The following is a 19,452-nucleotide window of genomic DNA, read 5'->3' as shown; positions in this document are numbered from 1 at the left end:
AAAGTGAAGATCCTACATATTAAATTACACAAAAGTATTGTTTATTATAACTAGTCATGTAATGTGTCAGAGAAGTTCAAACCAATATTTTCATTTTTTATTAGTAGAGTTATATAATTAAAGAAAAGGTTTTGGGACATTTCGGGAACCACTCTCAAGTCGGTGCCATGGACTGTATATAAGACGTGGACGAAGTCACGGTGACGTCACCCATTGGTTTGAGGACTGCCATTTTGAAGCCTTGAGTTTGGCATTTTGGCCATCGCCATCTTGCTTTTTTGCAACCAGAAGTAAGACAAGAGGGTGGAGCTACAACCGAACTCTGAATAAGACATTTTCAGGTGACCAAAAAGGTTATAATTAACTTTCACGAACTGAAAACAAACTGTGAAAGGGACAAAAACACAGACAACTCCCAGACTGGACAACTCCGTGGTAACGACCTGTCAATCACAAAGTAGCCACGCCCTAAAGCATCCCCTGCTTTATGGTCTATTTGACTCTAAATGGGACCATAACTTACTAAATGAACATCATGCTGTATTGAAGATACTTGAAACTAGCGATTGAGACCATAAACTCATGTTTACAATATTTACTGAGGTAATAAATCAAGTGAGAAGTAGGATCATTTTCTCATAGACTTCTATACAATCAGACTTCTTTTAGTAACCAGAGGAGTCGCCCCCTGCTGGCTGTTAGAAAGAATGCAAGTTTAAGACACTTCAGCATTGGCTTCACTTCTCAGACTCGGAGGTAGCCCACTGGTCTATGTGCTAAATATGAAGCTAACAGTCGGTTAGCTTAGTACAAAGACTGGAAACAGGGTGAAACAGCTAGCCTGGCTCTGTCCAGATGTAACAGCGTTAAGTTTCACTTTCACTTTTAAAACATAGTTAGTTTAAGCCAAAACGTGATCATTTTCCCTAAACTTAACAAAGTGGTTTTGTGGCCTAAACCTAAAGAAGCTGTTTTGTTTGTTTTCAAAACGTAAGGTTTTATTCAGTTGTACTTGTTAGAACGTGTTGCTTCTAAGTTTCGCTTTCACTTTTACCACCTAATGACCCACATGTATGATGCTTATGGCGGCCGATAACGCCTATTTAATGGTCTGCTAACAGTCTGATCAGGTGCTCATGAGGACTAAAAATCCTCTGACAGAAGAAGCACTGAGTTTTACATTTGTTTGTTTGACATGAATATAAGAAGTGCCAGAAGACGTCGTGCTGTTTGATTGACATGTGATCTATGGGAAGTGCAAAGCTCTCGGCATTAACGACGGAGACAAAACAATAAAAACGGGAAAGAAAAACAACTCGCTACTATGCTGACTAACTGCCTCCATCTCCCTTCATACCGATCTCGAGCAGGACGTCTGCTACAAAGCTCTACCTCATTAACCCTTTAACAAGACACAACCTCACACCCCTCCTCGCCCGCCGAGCACAACGGGGAGATGTGAGGTGATCGCCAGGGTCAAAAGTGGAGTGCACCACAGGGGACAGATGGCAAAGACATGGTCTCACTTTCACACATGGTGCCTGCCACAAAAAAAACAACAAAACCCTAAACATCAAAGACGTATTTTTCTCCCCCCCAAAAAAACCTGGGCTGGATCCAATATCTATATTAGGTGTCTCACGGGAAAAGAAGACAACTTTGTTTTCTTGTCTAACTGAAGCCTGTTTTGTAATAGCGGAACAGAAACAGCATTATTTGATTGTGGTTGTTAAATATTAGACTAATAATCTCCTCAAGCTGTCAGCAATATGTTGTTCCAGTTGTCTTTAATTGTGTCTTGATCCCAAAAGTACATACACACACAAAGACTTTAGAGAGTTCATCTGAGGTGTTTCGCAGGCCCGTCTGTGATATATTCTTTGTTTTGTTGTATCCAGATGAGAGCGGCCACCTTCTGCTCTAGCAGGTGTCTGGATCACATCTGGCCTCATGTTCTCACACCACCACAAAACTGCACCTGAATGGCTGGCACTGCCCCGCGCTTCTTAACAGGAACCGGCTTGTGTTGGCTCTAAAAAGGCCACACTCAGCCCTCAGGAGTACACATTTCTTTTCTACAGTGCCCCCTTTGAGGGAGACTTGGAATAAATGCTTTTTCATAAAGTATGAGTGGCCTCCGCAGGCCAAAACAGAGCACATAAACCAAAATGAAAACGACGACTGTGGTGCAAAGATAATTTCCTTTTCTGTAAAAGTACTACGTGTGCTTCTGGGTGTGGAAATGTCATCCGTTGCCACAAAAAGTGAGCTATGGTATGAGCTAGAATCTGAGGAAGGTGTTAGATGCTGCGATAAAAGGAAGTTTTGGATGAAGAAACACAGACGTGCATCCAAGATCTCTGGGTGGCACGGGGTCGCGAAGTGTATCATTACATGCGAGCAGCAGATGCGTGGAGCTGTACCTGTCTTGTGCCTACACGCCACAGTGTTTACTGCTACAAATGAGCAGCAAATTGGGTTGTCATGTACTGGCTGCTGTTACAACAATGCTCCAAAGTGCTGGAAGTACCAAAGAGCTATGCAATAACTCAACCCCAGGAGTTGTCTCCTCTTCTATAAACAGTCTTAGATGCAATCTCTTATCCTGCAAAAATAACCCCTCGACCTTTAAAGTTATGTAAGCTCTTTTTTTTTAAAGAATATACTGTTCTGGACACTCATATGCAAATGCATGTGTGCCCGCGTGCTCGTTGATGATGATAACCAGCCCCACCTTGTCCATTACACTTCACCGCTGCCCATTACTGCACCAAGGCAGTACCATCTCTAAAGCCATTAGCTGGTAAACATGTAAACTACATGTGACCCCTGTCCACAGATACCTATTAGTTACGACTCCTGCCGGTGACAGCTGTTTACACAGCTAAGGCCGCTGCTCCTGAGACCTGGCCCCAGTCCAAATAAAATAATATCCAGTTAAGGAGAAGTCAGCCAAGATGTAATACAAGTGCATAACTAGAGGGGGGAAGAAAAGAGTGAAGGAATCTGGGAAATGTTAATGGACTTCTCTTTCTTTTAAAGCTTTATACTTTTCTGTCTAGCGTTTGTCTCTACCGCAGCCTTGTTTCATTGTCTGGACCCTAAAACAATTTTAGTGAGAAACCCTGACGGAGAAAGAAAAAGTCAAAAGCAGTCACCGCAATTGATGTACTCTTTGACAAAGCGCAACATAAAAAATGTGCTGCGTTGAAAGTCGCAGCGCAGATTACAAATAGACTTCCACTCTTCTCTTTTTACACGTGGCGTGCGGCCAGAGCGAAGCACAAAAAACATACATGGGGCTTAAGTCAGCGCAGGCAACAACAAGACAAACAACAACAACGACCACAACCACACGACAACTGGCTCAGACATGCACTGTAGTACAGCGAGCAGGGCCGGGCCCATTCTGCTGGATATCGGGGCCCAGTGGCGGAGAAACATCTCAGAGAGCGAGTTAGAAGTCAGATGCAGTCAATCCAATATGCAGGATTGTCACGGTAACCAATTATGCCTGAGATTTTTCATGCACCGTATTTATTATAAATACATTTAAATTGCAGCCTAAATATGTAAAACAAAGCTCCTTCTTTATCAAACCATTCAGTGACCCCGTTGCCCTGAGTGGAAGCATCAACATTTGCTGATTCTTCACCCATTTATTCAGATTTTTCCTTTAATTTGTCACCCAGCTGTATTTCACTTGTACAACCCAACAACCATGGAAGCAAACTGCAAGCTGTAATTGGATTGACAAGATGTTGGATCCACCCACAAAAGGCTGATTGTGAGAGGCGTCAGCGAGGACGCCATTCAGTCTGGCTGCACTCAAACTGTGAAAATACAACTTCATTTGGTAGAATTTGCAGAGCTTAACGTAGACAATCCTCCCTTTAAAGATGCTCTAATACATACATATAATATTCTTAGATTAACAATGGATCATGACCATGTGTAGGTGTCACTCATAGCGTCGAACACACAGAGTTATCATTCAACTTTGCAGTTCCCCTCATCTCTACTGAGCTTTTTAGAATCTTTCTGCTCATTGTTTTGGTTTTACGATCGGCAAATTTACTGTGTTGGTTCAGTCTCTCTACTCACATAACGCTACTGCTGTTTGTAATAACAGCAAGTTGTTTTCTAGGAAAAAAAAAACCCTCACTGAAAGCTACCTGCCCAGCATCAAAAAACAGACAACGTTAGCACTAGAAGGTGAACAGAGTGAAGCATTTAACATTAGGGCTGGGCAATATAAAGATATGAAATTATCAAAATGATATAAAAATGTCCATCATATATATTTTTCGATATGGTTTCTATCGCGAGATAAGCTAGGCCTATATATATTTATTTTTTCTCGATAATTGCGCTTAAAACTGCTATGTTCATTTTGCACTTAAGTTCCTAAAATGAAAAACTACTACTTTAATAGTACTTTTCATTTGTCAAGTATTTAATTCACATAGGAGTTTACAAAAATAGGTTTCACCATGTGGTTATTTCATATAGAATATTTGTTTATTGAATTACCAGAAAAAAATTCTACATCGTGAAACATATCGTTATCGAGATATGAAATAACCTATATCAGGATAGAAGATTTTGCGAGGAGACCAGAGCACAGCTACAAGGAGAGTGAATATCATAAGCGCAGTTTGAACTTTAAGGTTGGGGGTTCACAAGAAAAATCTGGAGGGAATGTAATGTGTGCAACGCAGAGAGGTCTAATGTATTGCCTAGACATTGTCTTGTCTAATGTGACACCCTTTATTTGTGTCACTCGCTTTGAAACCACCAATGGACGAGGAACGTCTGATTCTTAAAGTTGAAATGAGGAGTTATCTGATACGATACCTCCTCATTTCACTACAAACACCTAAATAAGGTGACAGCTGGCTGGAGGGAGACCACCTGAAAGTTTACTTAGGCTACTGTTGGCTGTATTGTTTGTCATTTTCAGTAAATATCGCAGTATAAAACCTGTGTTTTCTGTTTAAAAAACACAAACGTCGGAAGAGAGCAAGTGCTACTCACCCATCTTTAAAGTGGTTACGTCCCCAGTCTGATCTCGAACACACAGTTGATACGTAGTTTGTTTACATGGTGTAAGAGAAAAAGCATTAACAAAGAGTGCCCGATGTCATTAGGCTATAAGTAAATAAAAAGACCTCAAATCTATCTTCTCATCTTGTTGGTTTTTAATTCTGTCAATATAAGAAGACACACGATACTATTCATCATTATAATAAATTATTAGTTCTGCGTTATTATAAAAAAATATAGATGTATTTCTATGGGGTTCAGTGAGCCCCCTGAGCCAACGCAAACTGCGCCTGTGGTGAATATTGGACTTACATTTGTTACGTGGCCAGAAACACAACCCCACATGAATGCTAACGTTGCTCTGTATCTGCTGAATTTGTAAATAAGCGAACATATCAAATTTATGAGATGACAATATGTCAATGTCGTGTTCAGCTTGTTTCTGCTGCCCCCAAGTGGCCAAGAAATCAGTTGATGCGGGTTTAACCATCTGTAACATAAAGCGCTGTGACCTGGGGCAGAGCTAATGTGCTTGATCTAGGATGCTAGAAAGTTAGCTAGTGGTGTAACAGACAGAGGTGCTTTGTTATCACAGACGCAGCTCGTCAAGATGAGCGACACTTATTGTGGTGTGAGCTTGAACAACTGCGGCGGAAGAAGCGATACGCTCTGCTGCCTCGAAACAAAATACAACGTACTGTAGCTTCCATTACATGATTGATCTACAACCTTATTGCTTTGCTCTGATAACAGACAGATGTACGTCTCATTCAATCACTCCTCCAGAGCTCTGTGCATCCTCTCTCCCCATCACTTTGCTCCTTCTATTCTTATATACATAAATCTTCAGGGGATGACCCTCTAAGACCTCTTTACATCTGACATGCACGCTACGTTGCCCTCTCTGTTTCCCGCCCCCCCCATCCCCTTCCCTCCCTGTCTTCATCTCTCTCCACAGAGGGAGTCAGAGAGACAATGAGCTCAACATCGAGGCCCAGTAATGACTCCCAGCCTTGTTCCTGATTAAAAACACACCGGGTGCTTCTGCACTCCGCAGGCAGCCATGAGGCCTTCCCCTCCTCACACCACAGGGCCTGAGATGGGATCGAGCCTCAACACAACTCCATGCCCAAGAAAACAGAAAAAAAGAATCCAGTGTAAGCCTTACCCACTGTAGCATTCAAAGCTCTTGTCCCAACTAGTCCAAGCCTAATTCCACAGGCAAGTCTTCATTTAGTCTAAGGGTGCCCAATTACCATCATTAACCCCAACCTCAGCCAAAACCATAACAAAACCATAGCAGAGGCTGCCTGCAGTCCCTGGCTCGGATACACCGAGGGTGGGGCCAAAATATCCTGTCACATATTTGCACGTCTTTTAAAGCGTGTTGGGTTTATCTTTCACACTACTGCTCAACTCAGGTCTTTATGTTATCAAGTATTCAAGTACTGAAGCATATCAATGCTACATATTTGCTGTAACTCCACACATGGACACGTCAGAGAGTCAGTATGCGACGGTGGGGGCGGCAGCACCTTTACCTTTACCTCTCCATGTCCATACTTGGGCCGCCAAATTACAGGCGAGCTCCGCAGAGAGACTGTTTATTGCATCTGACCAGCTCACTTCCTCTCCATACCAAAGGCATTGCATGCTGAGCTTTATTTTGATGTGGCGTGTAAGCACAATTAGAGGTCCCATAAAAGCAGGGGGGGGGGGGGGGGGGGGGGGGGGGGGGGGAAGGAGTTTTGTCCATCTGTCGAATGTTAAGGGGGTGGGCACGGGGGTAGCGATCATCAGAGCCCCACGCCTCTCCGTTGTTAGAGCGGCGGGCATTGATGCAAACAGCGCCAAACTAGAGCTAGTGTGTGTGTGTGTTTGTTTCTGCACACGTCGGTGTATTTTTCTCAAGGGGGCCTCCTTGAGTTTCAGATTTCAAGGCCTTGCAGATCGATGCAAAGTAGGTACTAGTCGGCACGCACACAGAGGAACACACTGACATGGCAAACAACAGCAGATACAGAGTGTGGACTTTTCCAGAAACATTAGACATTAAGCATCCTTCCAAGGGCTCCTGGATCCCTAAATCTGTACGGCTCTTTTAGGGCAGGTGAGAAATCTAATTTATGGCCTATTAAATAAGCTCAGTTACCAAGTTGCATGCAAATACACTTATTTGCCGAGAGTTAGATGAAAAGATCGATACCACTCTCACGTCTGTACAGTATTTATGAAGCTACAGTCAGCAGCCAGTTAGCTTAGCTTAGCATTTAAGACCAGAAACGGGGAAAACGCAAGCCTGGCTTCATCTTTGTCTTCGTCAACACCTCTGTTGTGACTAACTGGCCCAATACTGATAGCCACGGTGGTGAATGGAACCCTCCAATATGTCCTTGACGTGCATACCTTGAGTTAATCCTTGGTGCTTGCTTCTTGCTGTAGTTGTAGATTGCAGACTGCAGTTTCTTTAGCTGTAGTTTGTTGGTACTTATGTAATATTTAGAATCTAGCTCATTGTTTTTGTGTTAGTTTTTGCAGTAAGAACCACTACATCCCCAAACACACTGAGCCTACCCACCTGTGTCTACTTATTACTTGATTGTGTGGCATGACTCATCATCACCAACATGTTGGTGGTGTGGCGTACTAATACCCACAAAATGTAAACAAAAAGTAACCAGAAAACACCCATATTGGCTCCAACAACGTCTAGCTTACAGGTCACGAATGAATACGTTGTTTGATCTGTAGAAAAAAATCAAAGTAACAGCAATTCGCAGGTTTACATTTGGTTATGTGCTGGACTATTTGTTGGTCAAGACCAGTGACTTCTTGGGTTGCGTCTGACATTCAATACTAACATGCTATTTAGTATGCTAAAACAGTATGGGAGATTTTTTTAGTATATCTGAAACCTTAGTACGAAACCAATAGTATGCAAATTGCATACCATTTCCGGTGAAATATTACAGTATGCAAGCACTGGGCACTACGGCAGCATAAATATCCCACAATGCAATGCGGTAGGGATGACAACGTTCATAGCAGACGTTGGCGGACAGCTCAGTAACATCATTGACGTTTCAATTTAACTGCTATAGTCGTAATAAATATTTTAAATCAATTCCGACTTTGATTCTCACAAACTGTCGTTTTGGTCAAATTACTGCTCAGTGCATACGAAAAGATACATACTTTATTCACACAAAAGTATGTTGAACGATAGTACACATATTGGGTTTGTAGTACATAATATGCAATTTCGCACAAAGCCTTGGAATTTACACTGGTTGCCTGGCAACTACTCCTAGCCAAGAAATAGTAAAAGACAAATTAACATGTTTGCGCTATGTTTTTTTTAGGTTTTTTTTTTTTAAACTAACAAGATAAAACGGTTAATTTGTGAGCTTTAGAGGTGCAAGTAGGTGTTAAGTTTGGACAGAGCCAGGCTAGCTGTTTCCCCCTGCTTTCAGTCTTTATGCTAAGCTACGCTAACCAGCTGCTGGCTCAGCTACATATTTACTGCACAGACATGAGAGTTGTAGCGATCTTCTCATCTAACTCTTGCCAAAAAGCAAATACGTGCATCTCCCGCAAATTACTTTATTTTGTAAAAAAGGGGAAATTGGTCATTTTTTAACAATTCCCAAGATCAAATTCACTGGGGAGAAAACACAATGGATGCCTATTGTACCCACGTCATTACCTCTAAACAGCTCTTCACTGGATTCTTTTAGAGGTGTGTATTAGTAATGTGAGAGGTAAGTAGTCTGGAAGTGCATTTCAGTGTAAGCCTGAGGGGCTCCATCTCCGGCTCTGGGCAGCTCTCCTACCTGTGAAGCCCTCGCATGAGTCATTTTTTCAAAAAAATGCTCCTTTTGTGTTGTTGGTTTATGTGTGGCACTTAGAAATGATTCCCACATTAGAATTTTTACGGCCCAATAAACTTGAGAGAATCGGACCAAATTGGCTGGTCATATTTAGTAGCTTTATAAGGAAGCGTATTAAGGTGTAATTGCTTTCGGGGGGAGAGCAAGCAGCAACTGAGGGAAACGGAGGCATAGGTGAGGTTACAAAATCGCACCGTGCGTTCTGGAGGGACACTGCAGTTTTTTGTCTGCTGCTCGGGAGTTTCCCATCACCGTGAGGAAATATGGAGTGTATTAGAAGATTTTATATAATAACTTCGTTTTATTTCACATTTCCGAAGAAAAATGAAGTTTTTACAGTGTGGTAAAATGTAGCCTGAAATAAAACCATCTGTTTGCTGTTTAGCTTTGCCAGCATATGGGATCCTCTGATGACAATGATTGAGGGTAGGAAGAGAGAAGATCCCCTTGTGTAGCCTATTTCCCTCCCGAGGGGATCAAATCTGCTCACAATGAATGTTTTTTTCACAGTGATGTGATAGATGGAAGTGTGCAGAAGTGTTACAAAACAAGCTTTCTCATCCATGTGCAATACTGCAACATGGAGCAACACCCAAAGAGCTGATAGATGAATCCCAACTTCCACCTCCGTGCCTCGTTCAATTCACATAAAAACATGGGATAAAGGATCATTATGCCAATTCCATTCATTAGGATTAATTGAATTTTTCAGATACAGGTGAGACCGGAGAACAGATTTTTTTTTTTCTAAGGGGAAACAAGTGAAACAGATCATCCCCGCTTTGTCACGTGGTGCCCGAAAGAATCTCTCCCTGTGTCTCTCTCTCCAGCAGAAAGTTCATGCCACTGCATGTTTTTTCCTCTTCTGGGTTTTTTTCGGCAGTGTAGCATGGCATGAGGCGCACTGAGGAGCCTTTCACCGGCTTCATCTGATACCGCTGTGACTCGGAGCAGGAGCTGCACTACAGGCCAGGATCGACATGCATGGGTTAGTAGGTCAAACAAGGAGCTAGTCTTTCGACAGAGTTCGGAGGCTGGGTCAGACTAATGTGATTTATCAATACGGCACATAAGTGAATCATTGTCCGTAATGGCCGTGATAATCCCCGAGACAGACCGTGGACGGGATTGGTCCAGGAGTTGGGGGTGGGTGAAGGTGACGTTGTTCTGGACTTGATGTCTTGATTAGAGCATCAGGAACATGCACCTGCAGGGTGTCCGTGTGTCTCCCTTTTTTCTCACACACACACACACACACACACACACACACTCAGATTTACACTCATGGAGGCTTGGCTGATGGGGCCTGGGAGAGAAAAGACAGAGCTCTGTTCCTTGACGCCGGAGCTCAGGCTCAGGTCAAGACTCGGCTCGCTGTAATCCCTCTCAGGTGATGCTGTTCACATTCAGCCGTTTCCAGCTGATCTGCTTAAATATGCCTTCCTCATCCCCTAAAAAGCCCCCACCTCTCCTCTCCTCTCCTCTCCTCTCCTCTCCTCTCCTCTCCTCTCCTCGACCAGCACCAACCTCCTCCACGCCGTCAAAAACTCAGATCACTTTTCAGCATTTCCCTCTAAAGCGATGAGTGAAATAAACAACGTCTTCTGTTTAACGGAATACAAAGTGCTCACATCACCTGGATTTAGAGCGGCACCATGTGAGTACGCCTCGCTAACAGACGTGTCATCTGCGGGGCCTTTTTCACTTTTTCCAAAAGTGGCAGCAAGGCTGGTTTAAAGAGCAGCCTCCTCCCCGTCAGACACTTAATCAACGCGTTATATTGCACCGAAGTACCGGGTTCCAACATTAACACTTACACCACAAACCTGGGACTACGTGTGAGCTTTCAGCACACTGAGGCCTGATTTCCAGGGCTTACAAAGAGAGAACACTGTGTTTGAATTATCTGCATCCAAAGATGCTTTAATTCTTACATTTAAACAGCCAAAAACTGCATTAGACTTCCAAATCATCCAATGAATCTTTTTTTTTTCTTTCTATATTATCAACAAACTAAAACCACAAAGTCAATTCACAAGCGTCAAAGAGCATCAAGTTTCCACACTCTTTTTTTATGGGTTTCTGTGTTGAAAGAAGGGCATGTTCAGCCACAAATCACGACTGTTTTCTGTGTGTTTTGGCATCGAAAAGTCACCACACACACCCTTGTTGCCGACTGTCATCAGCGGTGCAAAATGTCATGCATCTCTGACCTCACTCCCTCCACCCTGAATTAGTTTCATCTAATCACGTTCTTCCTTTCAAAAACATCTGGGAACGCTGTTAAAGTAACAGATTACACAGTTGAATGTGATCTGAAACATGCTGCGGCCCGCTGGGAATTCAAATTTGGGATTTCTGGGTATAGACGTGGAAGGGTTAACAGTATCACATGGCAACTTTTCACCACTCTCGGCTGCTATTACCTATTCATTACCTGTTTAAACGTCTCAGGGCCCCACTGTGTGTCTCTGTTCCCTTCAGGCAGCGTTGGTACTAGAGCCGGATTTTATGTAGTCAGCAGGTGGCATCATTAGCCAGAGAATAAAAATGAAAAGTAATACCCTTGTGTCTAGCTATGATATCATAGAAGGGTTCATTGGCACCATTTCCCCGCTTCAAGTGGGCAGGATAGGGGGTAAGGAGGTGTAAATTTAATATGTTCTGTCATCTGTTTTACATGAGAAAAAAAAAAATTATATGCACAATCACCGCAGCCAAATGAGAGGTTGGGTCATGCCATGCAGAGAGTGAGCAAGACAAGATCAGCCCAGAAACCACACAGAGATCCCAATCTCGCCTCCGCTCATACATTTCAGCAGGCTCCAGTCATACGCAGTGACTGTTTTCCTCCTTGACATCCCCCTAATTATAATGGCATCTCCATCCCTTCGCACCTCGCTCGATCATGTGGCTGCATGCGCACACAGTATACCAGTGGCAAAACTTTTTCATGCGTGTAAAAAAGAAACTGAAAAAGACATTTTGTTCAATTACGCAGGATGTGTTTTGTTACCCATAAAAACAGCTACACGCCTGGGGAGCGCGGTGTGGCCAAATTGAGTTTCTAACGCATCTGGGTCTCAGCACTCAGGTTTTGGATGGCTCCCCGTGCACGCCAGACAGGCTGCGTGTATAAAGCTGTCACAGGAACCTTGGGGGCTAGAAAAATATTCAAGCATTTCTGGGTCTATTGGACAATGATCTCTTACACATGCTTCTTTCAATATAACCGTGATAAATAAAGGAAGGAAGCAAATACCGAACACTTGGCCGGCTGCCACCGCTTGCTAGAATGGCACTTTTGGCCCCCCCAAAACACACACACACACACACACATACACTTCCAACATTATTGTTAAAGGCAAAACCTGTACATATTTGCATTGGATTAGTTTGACAAGTGTAACATCCGCTCTGAGAGCTGGGGGTAACAATGTATAGCTTATAGTGCTCGGCTTAAAGCTGTTCTTGAGGTCAAATGTGTAAGTTAACCTCTTGATCTCATCCATTGGGTAGCCCACCCCCATCTCTCCCCCTCTCTCCCTTTCTCTCTCTCTCTCTGTCTTTCTCACACACACACCACACAGATAAAAGGATACCTAAAGACACATGTTAGGTTTGGATTTGCTGCTTGACCATCCAGATTTAAGCAGTTGATCAAGAAAATGGCATTCCATCCCGTATGTATATATAGCCTGCTATCTGAGATCACACAGTCCTCAGAGAAAGAAACACACAGAGGAGCTGAGAAACGTGTGTGTGCCAGTACCCCGCAGTGATTGCCTGATTATTTGCAGATGGGCAGTGGAGGGCTTGTGGAGGGCTTGCATAGTGTGGAGGTTCCCCCTGGCACGCAGCGCATATGATTAAATCTGTGATTGCCTTACAATTTACAAGACCTCTCTCTCTCTCTCTCTGACTTTAAATGAGCGCTTCTACTGTACTGACACACTGTGCAAAGGACAGTTAACCCAAAAAGTCCGCGACCTCTCCGTGTGCGCAATTGGGACTCCTCTCATGGTCACCCTGAGGAGGATGTTGGTGTGATGTGTTATGTCACCGGTGTGTGGAGGGCTCGGCTCGGGGGCCACTTTCCTAATCCCACTGTCTCCTCATTCATTCACAGACTAGACTAGAGTAGAGTAGAGTTAGAGTAGAGTTTAGTGTTTACTGTGGGGCTGATCCTCTCCTCGACTCCCGCGCCTCCGCTGAGTGATTGTTCTGCGGGTTTCCTACCAACTGTTCAAAGTGCTTATGAGATCAATTAAAAGCAGCTTAGGGGGGGCTGGAGAGGAGATGTGCAATTCATAAGTCAGAGGAAGGGGATTCCGTATCTATTGATGAAATAACTCACACAATACCACCCCCCCCCCCACTCTCATCCCCTCCTTTAAGCCGCCAGGCAGCTCTCTATAGACCGATACGCACCAGCAGCTTGTTACCAGTTTCACATGTAAATCCTATAGGGAGCCCTTTGTTGCGGCTACAACACCGGGAAGTCGCGTTAATAGTCCGTCTGACAAACGTGGTTTCAAGTACAATTAGCCGATACAATGACGCAACATGTTTTCATATTGTTCATTTGGGAGAGCCACACGCGTGGCCAATTTTGCGCACATTTTACGCATTATAGCTACCGGCTCTGAGATCGGTGCATAATGTGGAAAATCTGATTTTTACGAGGTTCATGAATCAGATCAGATGCTGCGTAAAGTGTTAAGGCTTAAAATACTATTTTCTCACAGCGTGAATTTCTGGAATGTTTCTGATAATCTGTGTCGGATCGGAAACTCTCACCTGGGAGGGTTGTTTTTTTTTTCGTTTTTTTAATCAAACTGAGATAGTCATCATCAATATTTGATGTGTGACTGTATGGACCGTGCACACGCGGGCGATTAGCAGAAGGTGTGAGCAACCTTGTTTGGGACTGTTGCTTCTCGTGAACCCAAACAAAGTGTTTCAAAGACATCTGTTAAAGTGTAAAGGATGCTGCTCTAAAGACCTGTAGGACTACAGCCCTCTGTCTTACCTCTCTTGTTTCTCCTCAAGCGGTTGGACGGCGCCTGACAGTTGCTGTACTCCATACAGTTCAATACGATCAGGGCAAAGGAGAAGAGTCGAAACTGCATCTGGACGGCGATCTGTTGTCCGGACTCCAGTAAAAAGGTGCCAGCGGGGCTCGGGATGGATTCTGTGACTTTGTAATGTCCTCCTCCAGTTTCTCTAGTCGATCCTCAGATGTGTCCAACATCAGACGGGATGCGACATGTTCTCACGCCGCCAGATCGGGATCATCTTCTGAAGCGCGCTGATCCTCCAGGCAATAAAAAGAGTCCGCTTTGGAGCGCTGCGGGGAGAATGACAGAAAGAAGGTTATACTGGGAGAACAGGGGAATGAAATCAACACCTTCCTAAACTATGATGCGGGGGCTGATAACAGGGGGATTAAAACAAAAGAAAAGGAATAGATCTTCTGTGTGTTAATGCGTTGGAACAATCACAGATTCAAAAGGCGATGCTCAAAACGCCCCTTCCAGAAATAAAAGCGCAGCAGCCGTGCGTAATAGTGGCCAAGACGCTCCGTGAGAGAGCGTGTCGGTGTCAGTGTGTACCTTTGCATCAGATGAAGTGTAATCCCGCTCCGGTCCACTCTTAGGTTCCCTCTGAGTGCAAGTGCGGCTCGGGACCGTGCAGCATCCCTCTTTGTGTGTGTGAGCAACTTGTGTCTCCAAAAGAGAACAGAGGTCCGAGGAGGAGGAAAAAGGTGGTCGCGGTGAAGGAGAGGAGGGGGGTTTCCTTTCCTCCTCTCTGTTAAAGCTTAGATTCCGTTTACCTGCGTTTCCTCACGCCTGTCCGGTCCGCGTCCCGTAGCGCAGCAGAAACAAACTCACATGTGCTGCTTTCTCTAAAAGGGAAAAGGAGAGGCGGCTGGTTTAGCGCGCTGCTGAGGTGGAGCTGAGGTGGAGCTGTGAGTTTAGCGCGCTGCTGCTGCTGAGGTTGACTGACTGACTGACTCCTCTCTGACTCCAGACTGGTCCTGATGCTTGCTGCCTTTTTCCCCTCATATAGCGTCGCGCTGCCGTCACGTGTGGAGATCTCTAGTTTAGTGTTTCTTCTTATTTCAGATGTTGAGGATGACATTTAGTGGAGTCTCTCTCCCCCCCCCCCCCCACCACCACCTCAGACCCCCACGCACTCACCCCCACACTGGCCGGTATATACGAGGTGGCCTCTGGGTCCTAGTGAGCGCTAAAAGATGGAAACATCCCACAGGAAAACAGAAAAGAAGTTGGTCTTTTCTTATAGTGGATGTGTGAGTGCAGCTTGTCTGCGGCGGGAAAAAGGTGACTTTATTGTAGCCTTTATTTCAACATCCACAATAGTCCTTTAATATTTCAACCAATTCCTTATGATATGAGAACGCAATTACACAGTTGCTTTTCTTTAATAAAAGTTTCAAATTAAAGTGTAGTGACCCGTCTCAATTGTAGATAAAACAAAATACAAATTAGAATAATGGCGACACAGTCAATGTAACTATCTCGGTTCAGCTTTCTTCAGCTGATGATAGCCCTATTGAATAATTAGAGGTTCGCCAAAAAAAGCAATTATCTGTATAATGTGCGTAATGATGTGGACCCGCAAGTCAACCATCTCGTCACGCCTCTTTTATTGCGCGCCCAGGACCCAGGACTACTCCTACTCCTCCTCCTCCTCTGAAATTAATGCTAATCGTTGTGGAGGCTGTAATTGCTGGGACATGAATAAAGATTAAGGGTTTTTCCAGACCCGGGCCTCTCACACCGACTGACCCCCACGACCTCATCAACTGACAATGAGATGGTCAATGGAAGCAGAGCTCGTCCTTCAGTCACAACCAACTTACCTTGTGGGGAAAGACATGAGAGGGCTGGCAACCATCCATCCATCCAGTGACATTCAGGCGCTGGCTGCTCGTCAATTCCAGCTCAGAGATGAGATGTGACGGTGGTGTTATGGAAGTTAGAGACGGAGGCTCCTGGGAACAGAATCACACTGTACTAATATTTACATGTGATCTACTAAAAGAGGGGATTTTTGGTTTTATTCGTTCACCCTCAACAGCTGCTCCCCATCCTGATTGGAGTACAAGTTGTGAATGCTCTACCCCCCTTCAGCCACTAGGTGTGGCACTTAATCTTTTATTTATTTCAGGAAATTATTTACATGTGAGAGTGATGTTGTCCAAGGCAGTAATTCTACATCAGCCCAACTAGTATGAAGTCAAGAAAAAGTGTACAAATGATGATAAAAAAACAAAACCTTAAGTCTGGTGCCCTCCATCTTAATGTTACAAATTGTAATTTACACACTATTTTTACACTTTAAACACTATAGAAACCGTATATATATATATACATATATATATTTATTTATATATATATATATATATTTATTTATTTATATATATATATATTTATTTATATATATATAATCTCTCTCTCTCTCTCTCTCTCTATATATATATATATCTATATATAAATAAATATATATATATATATATATATATATATATATACGGTCTTCTACCATCTACCATTTCTACCATCAGGCAGACACTCAAACAGTTTCCATTTCGTCACTGGAACTGATTGAAAAAAAAATGTGTGGGGAAAAACCTCGAACAATATGTAGAGGAACAGGGAAGAATCGTGGTTGTTTCTTTGCCAAAACCGATAGTGACCTTTGTCCTGACTTTGTTTATTTATTTATCCAGACAGCAGTGACAGACATTGTGGTCAGGAGGGCTGTTAGCCGCAGGCAGTACCTCGGTTTGGATTCCTCTCTAAAACAACATCGGAGAGTGCACGGTTAAGGTGAATGTGATAATTTAGGCCTCCGGCACTTTTATTTTCATGATGTGTCATGGAGAAGGGGGCCGGTAAACCAATCACTTTATTCTCTCCATCCCTTCCCTCCCTCCCTCCCTCCCACTCGTTGCAGTGCACATAAGTGGAGGTGACGTCAGCATTTGGATGGTCTGGCTCGGAGCCCTCGGTGCCATAACGGCAATGAGGGGAGCTGCTATACGCGCCCTGTCCATCACAGATCCAGACCGGACGGTGCTCAGCGTGGGCTGTTGTCACAGTTTACTAGGTAGAAGAAAAAAGTTCCAGGCCACAGTGGTCATCGCAAATCTCAAAAATGTCTAGGAGAGGAAGAGAATGAGGCAAACTGGGAAAGTTCAAGTTATACTTAGCAGCTGTCTCCATGTTTGTGGCTCCAAAATGGAAAGAGGCAAACTTCAGTGTCCAGAAATAATCTAACATGACATTCACAAACAAAGCTGTAACATTACGGCTCACACGTCAGTATGCAATTTTATTGTCACCATGTATATCACGTAGTCGTATATCACCTCAAGGTCCATTTGGTCGCTGTTTTGGAGCTTGAAAAGAAAAAGGAGTTGGAAAAAAATGGACATTTAAAGCCAGAGTTGATAATCTTCTAATCAAAAGATTTTTTTCAAGAAGAGTTTATTGCAATTCTCATTATATCCGGACAGCAATCAATAAATCAAATGCTCTGACAAAAAAAAGGAATAAAATCTGGTGTCTGTCGCAGGACTGTAATAAGCTCATCCAATCAATTCATTCCGAGTATAAATAATAGCCATGTTTGTAGTTGACATTCATAATGATAATTTTGGGGGAGTGGCTTTGGAGGTAGGCCTAAAGAGACGGACTGTCAGTGATGTCGACTTGGTGACTTTCTCACTAGATTTAGCGGCTTTCGGAGCTGGTGCAGTTAGTTATACTCTCATTGGATGAGTTGGCAACACTGGGCTGGCAAGCATACTGTACTCTTGCTGATTTCTCAAGATTATCAACCCTAGCTTTAAACATCTACAATTGCAAGAGTACAAGAAGTCTCCCATCTGTTGATGAAGAACATGTGATGTGGTCAAAAGCTCCAGAAAAGTGATTAAATGGACTTTCAGGTGAGATTGTTGTGTCAACTGCTGTATGCAAGATCAAGAATGATCTATGAACCCCCAACCATAAATCTAATGATTAATCATAACATATTAAAATCCATCTAAAATCTATATTTTGAATATGCAACTCTTACAGGCTGTAAAGTTTGCTTTTCACTCCGTTACAGAGAGCAGAGACTGCAAGTCATCTTGAGAACACAGCGGCTGCAATTGATTTTGAAGTCAAAACATCCTTAAAATTCTCCAAAGGATGTGAGATTGTGAAATAAAGACATGTGCTCCTATAAATCAGCTTCTCCTACATGAACACAAACATTTCTGCCAAAGTCAGAACAGATTTGGTTGTTTCATCTGAGAGATTTCCGTTTTTAATCTGTGTTCTTCTCACTGGTTTGAAGTGGGCGGGGCTTTGTTGAAAAAAAGGTGACGTCACAACTCAGGATTTAGCAATATTTGAATATTGAATATATTCAAACCAAGCAAGAGAAGAAGATTTTTTCATTAATAAAGATAATGAATCAATGCACTCAACACCAGAATGTATAGATGGGTGATCAATTCTTAAAAGCAAAAGTCAAAACATCAGGACACGGACTGCACTCCACTTAAAAGGTGCTAAATACCAGATTGGTTCCACACAGCTCTCAACATGGTGACGGTTGAGCCAGCGGCTCGTAGCTAACAGCACTAACAGTGCAAACAATGACAACAGAGCTAACAGTGCTTACATGAACCAGAGGGTGGCTAGTACGCTTCCGCAACACGCCGTCGGTCAGCACAACATTATCAGCTGTAACGGGCTTCATTCTCTGCTCAGGTAGACATTACTCTTCTATATCTTAACATAGCAAATAGCTGTTTGCTGCTATATTAATGCTCTGGATATCATATAGAGCACCTTTAAATTGTTAATTAATGCGTTGCACTGCATATTCCTGATTGGGTTTTTTTTCTGAACTTCATCTTTTCTGAGCTTTTCTTTACTATAGTTATGAGTAATGTTAGATAAAAATCGAAGATCTGAAACCAATTTTTCAGGGCTTTAAGTCAATACCGTGGTCAGATATTTTTTTTTTTTTTTTTTTATTAATAAATGTGTTATTCCTGAAAACACATTTAGTGAGGTCCACCATTCAGACACGTTGCAGTTACCACCTCTAAGCGCTGCGGTTGGCAGCCAGGACTGACTTATTATAAGTAAAAATAAAACAAAAGGAAACAAAAACAGAGCAGTGCTGAATGACTGGGAGCTTCATGCTCTCGCTCTGTGGATCCTGACTACGTGCATAAACCACCTGCATGTGAAACAGTATTGACTGACATAAAGCAGCACAGTGCAACTTCATTTCCTCTTAAAAGACGTTTATGGCCACAGTTTTTTTTACTTTTTCTATGGTCACGATGTAATGATTTATCACATAGTCGGTTCAGTTCGCGGGCTAAAAACTATTGAGGACTACCTCAAAACTATACAGACACTTTTTGCACTTTCCAGACTTTTGATTTAGCCCATTAAAGCAGGTGTATTTCTACATA

General features: G+C 43.1%; 1 protein-coding gene and 1 long non-coding RNA gene across 2 annotated transcripts in view; one reads left to right on the top strand and one right to left on the bottom strand.

The window, feature by feature from the left end:
• The window catches only part of rspo2 (R-spondin 2), a 64,350-nt gene extending 49,231 nt beyond the window's left edge, over positions 1-15,119 (bottom strand). The window contains exons 1-2 of the mRNA XM_037784160.1: positions 14,552-15,119; positions 13,969-14,286 (exon numbers count right to left, since the gene is read on the bottom strand). Coding sequence (XP_037640088.1) covers positions 13,969-14,068 — 100 coding nt within the window. The 5' untranslated portion in view covers positions 14,069-14,286; positions 14,552-15,119. The remainder of the gene's footprint in view (positions 1-13,968; positions 14,287-14,551) is intronic.
• LOC119496674 lies at positions 8,568-19,136 on the top strand. The gene is made up of 5 exons (XR_005208766.1): positions 8,568-8,785; positions 9,825-9,924; positions 16,696-16,795; positions 16,923-17,075; positions 18,084-19,136. It is a non-coding gene; the product is annotated as an uncharacterized LOC119496674 (long non-coding RNA).
• The last annotated feature ends 316 nt before the right edge of the window (positions 19,137-19,452 follow it).

The sequence above is a fragment of the Sebastes umbrosus genome, chromosome 11 (assembly GCF_015220745.1).
Source record: "Sebastes umbrosus isolate fSebUmb1 chromosome 11, fSebUmb1.pri, whole genome shotgun sequence".
Classification (NCBI taxonomy): domain Eukaryota; kingdom Metazoa; phylum Chordata; class Actinopteri; order Perciformes; family Sebastidae; genus Sebastes; species Sebastes umbrosus.
The sequence above is the reverse complement of the archived record's forward strand: the minus strand, read 5'-3'. Positions and strand labels throughout refer to the sequence as shown.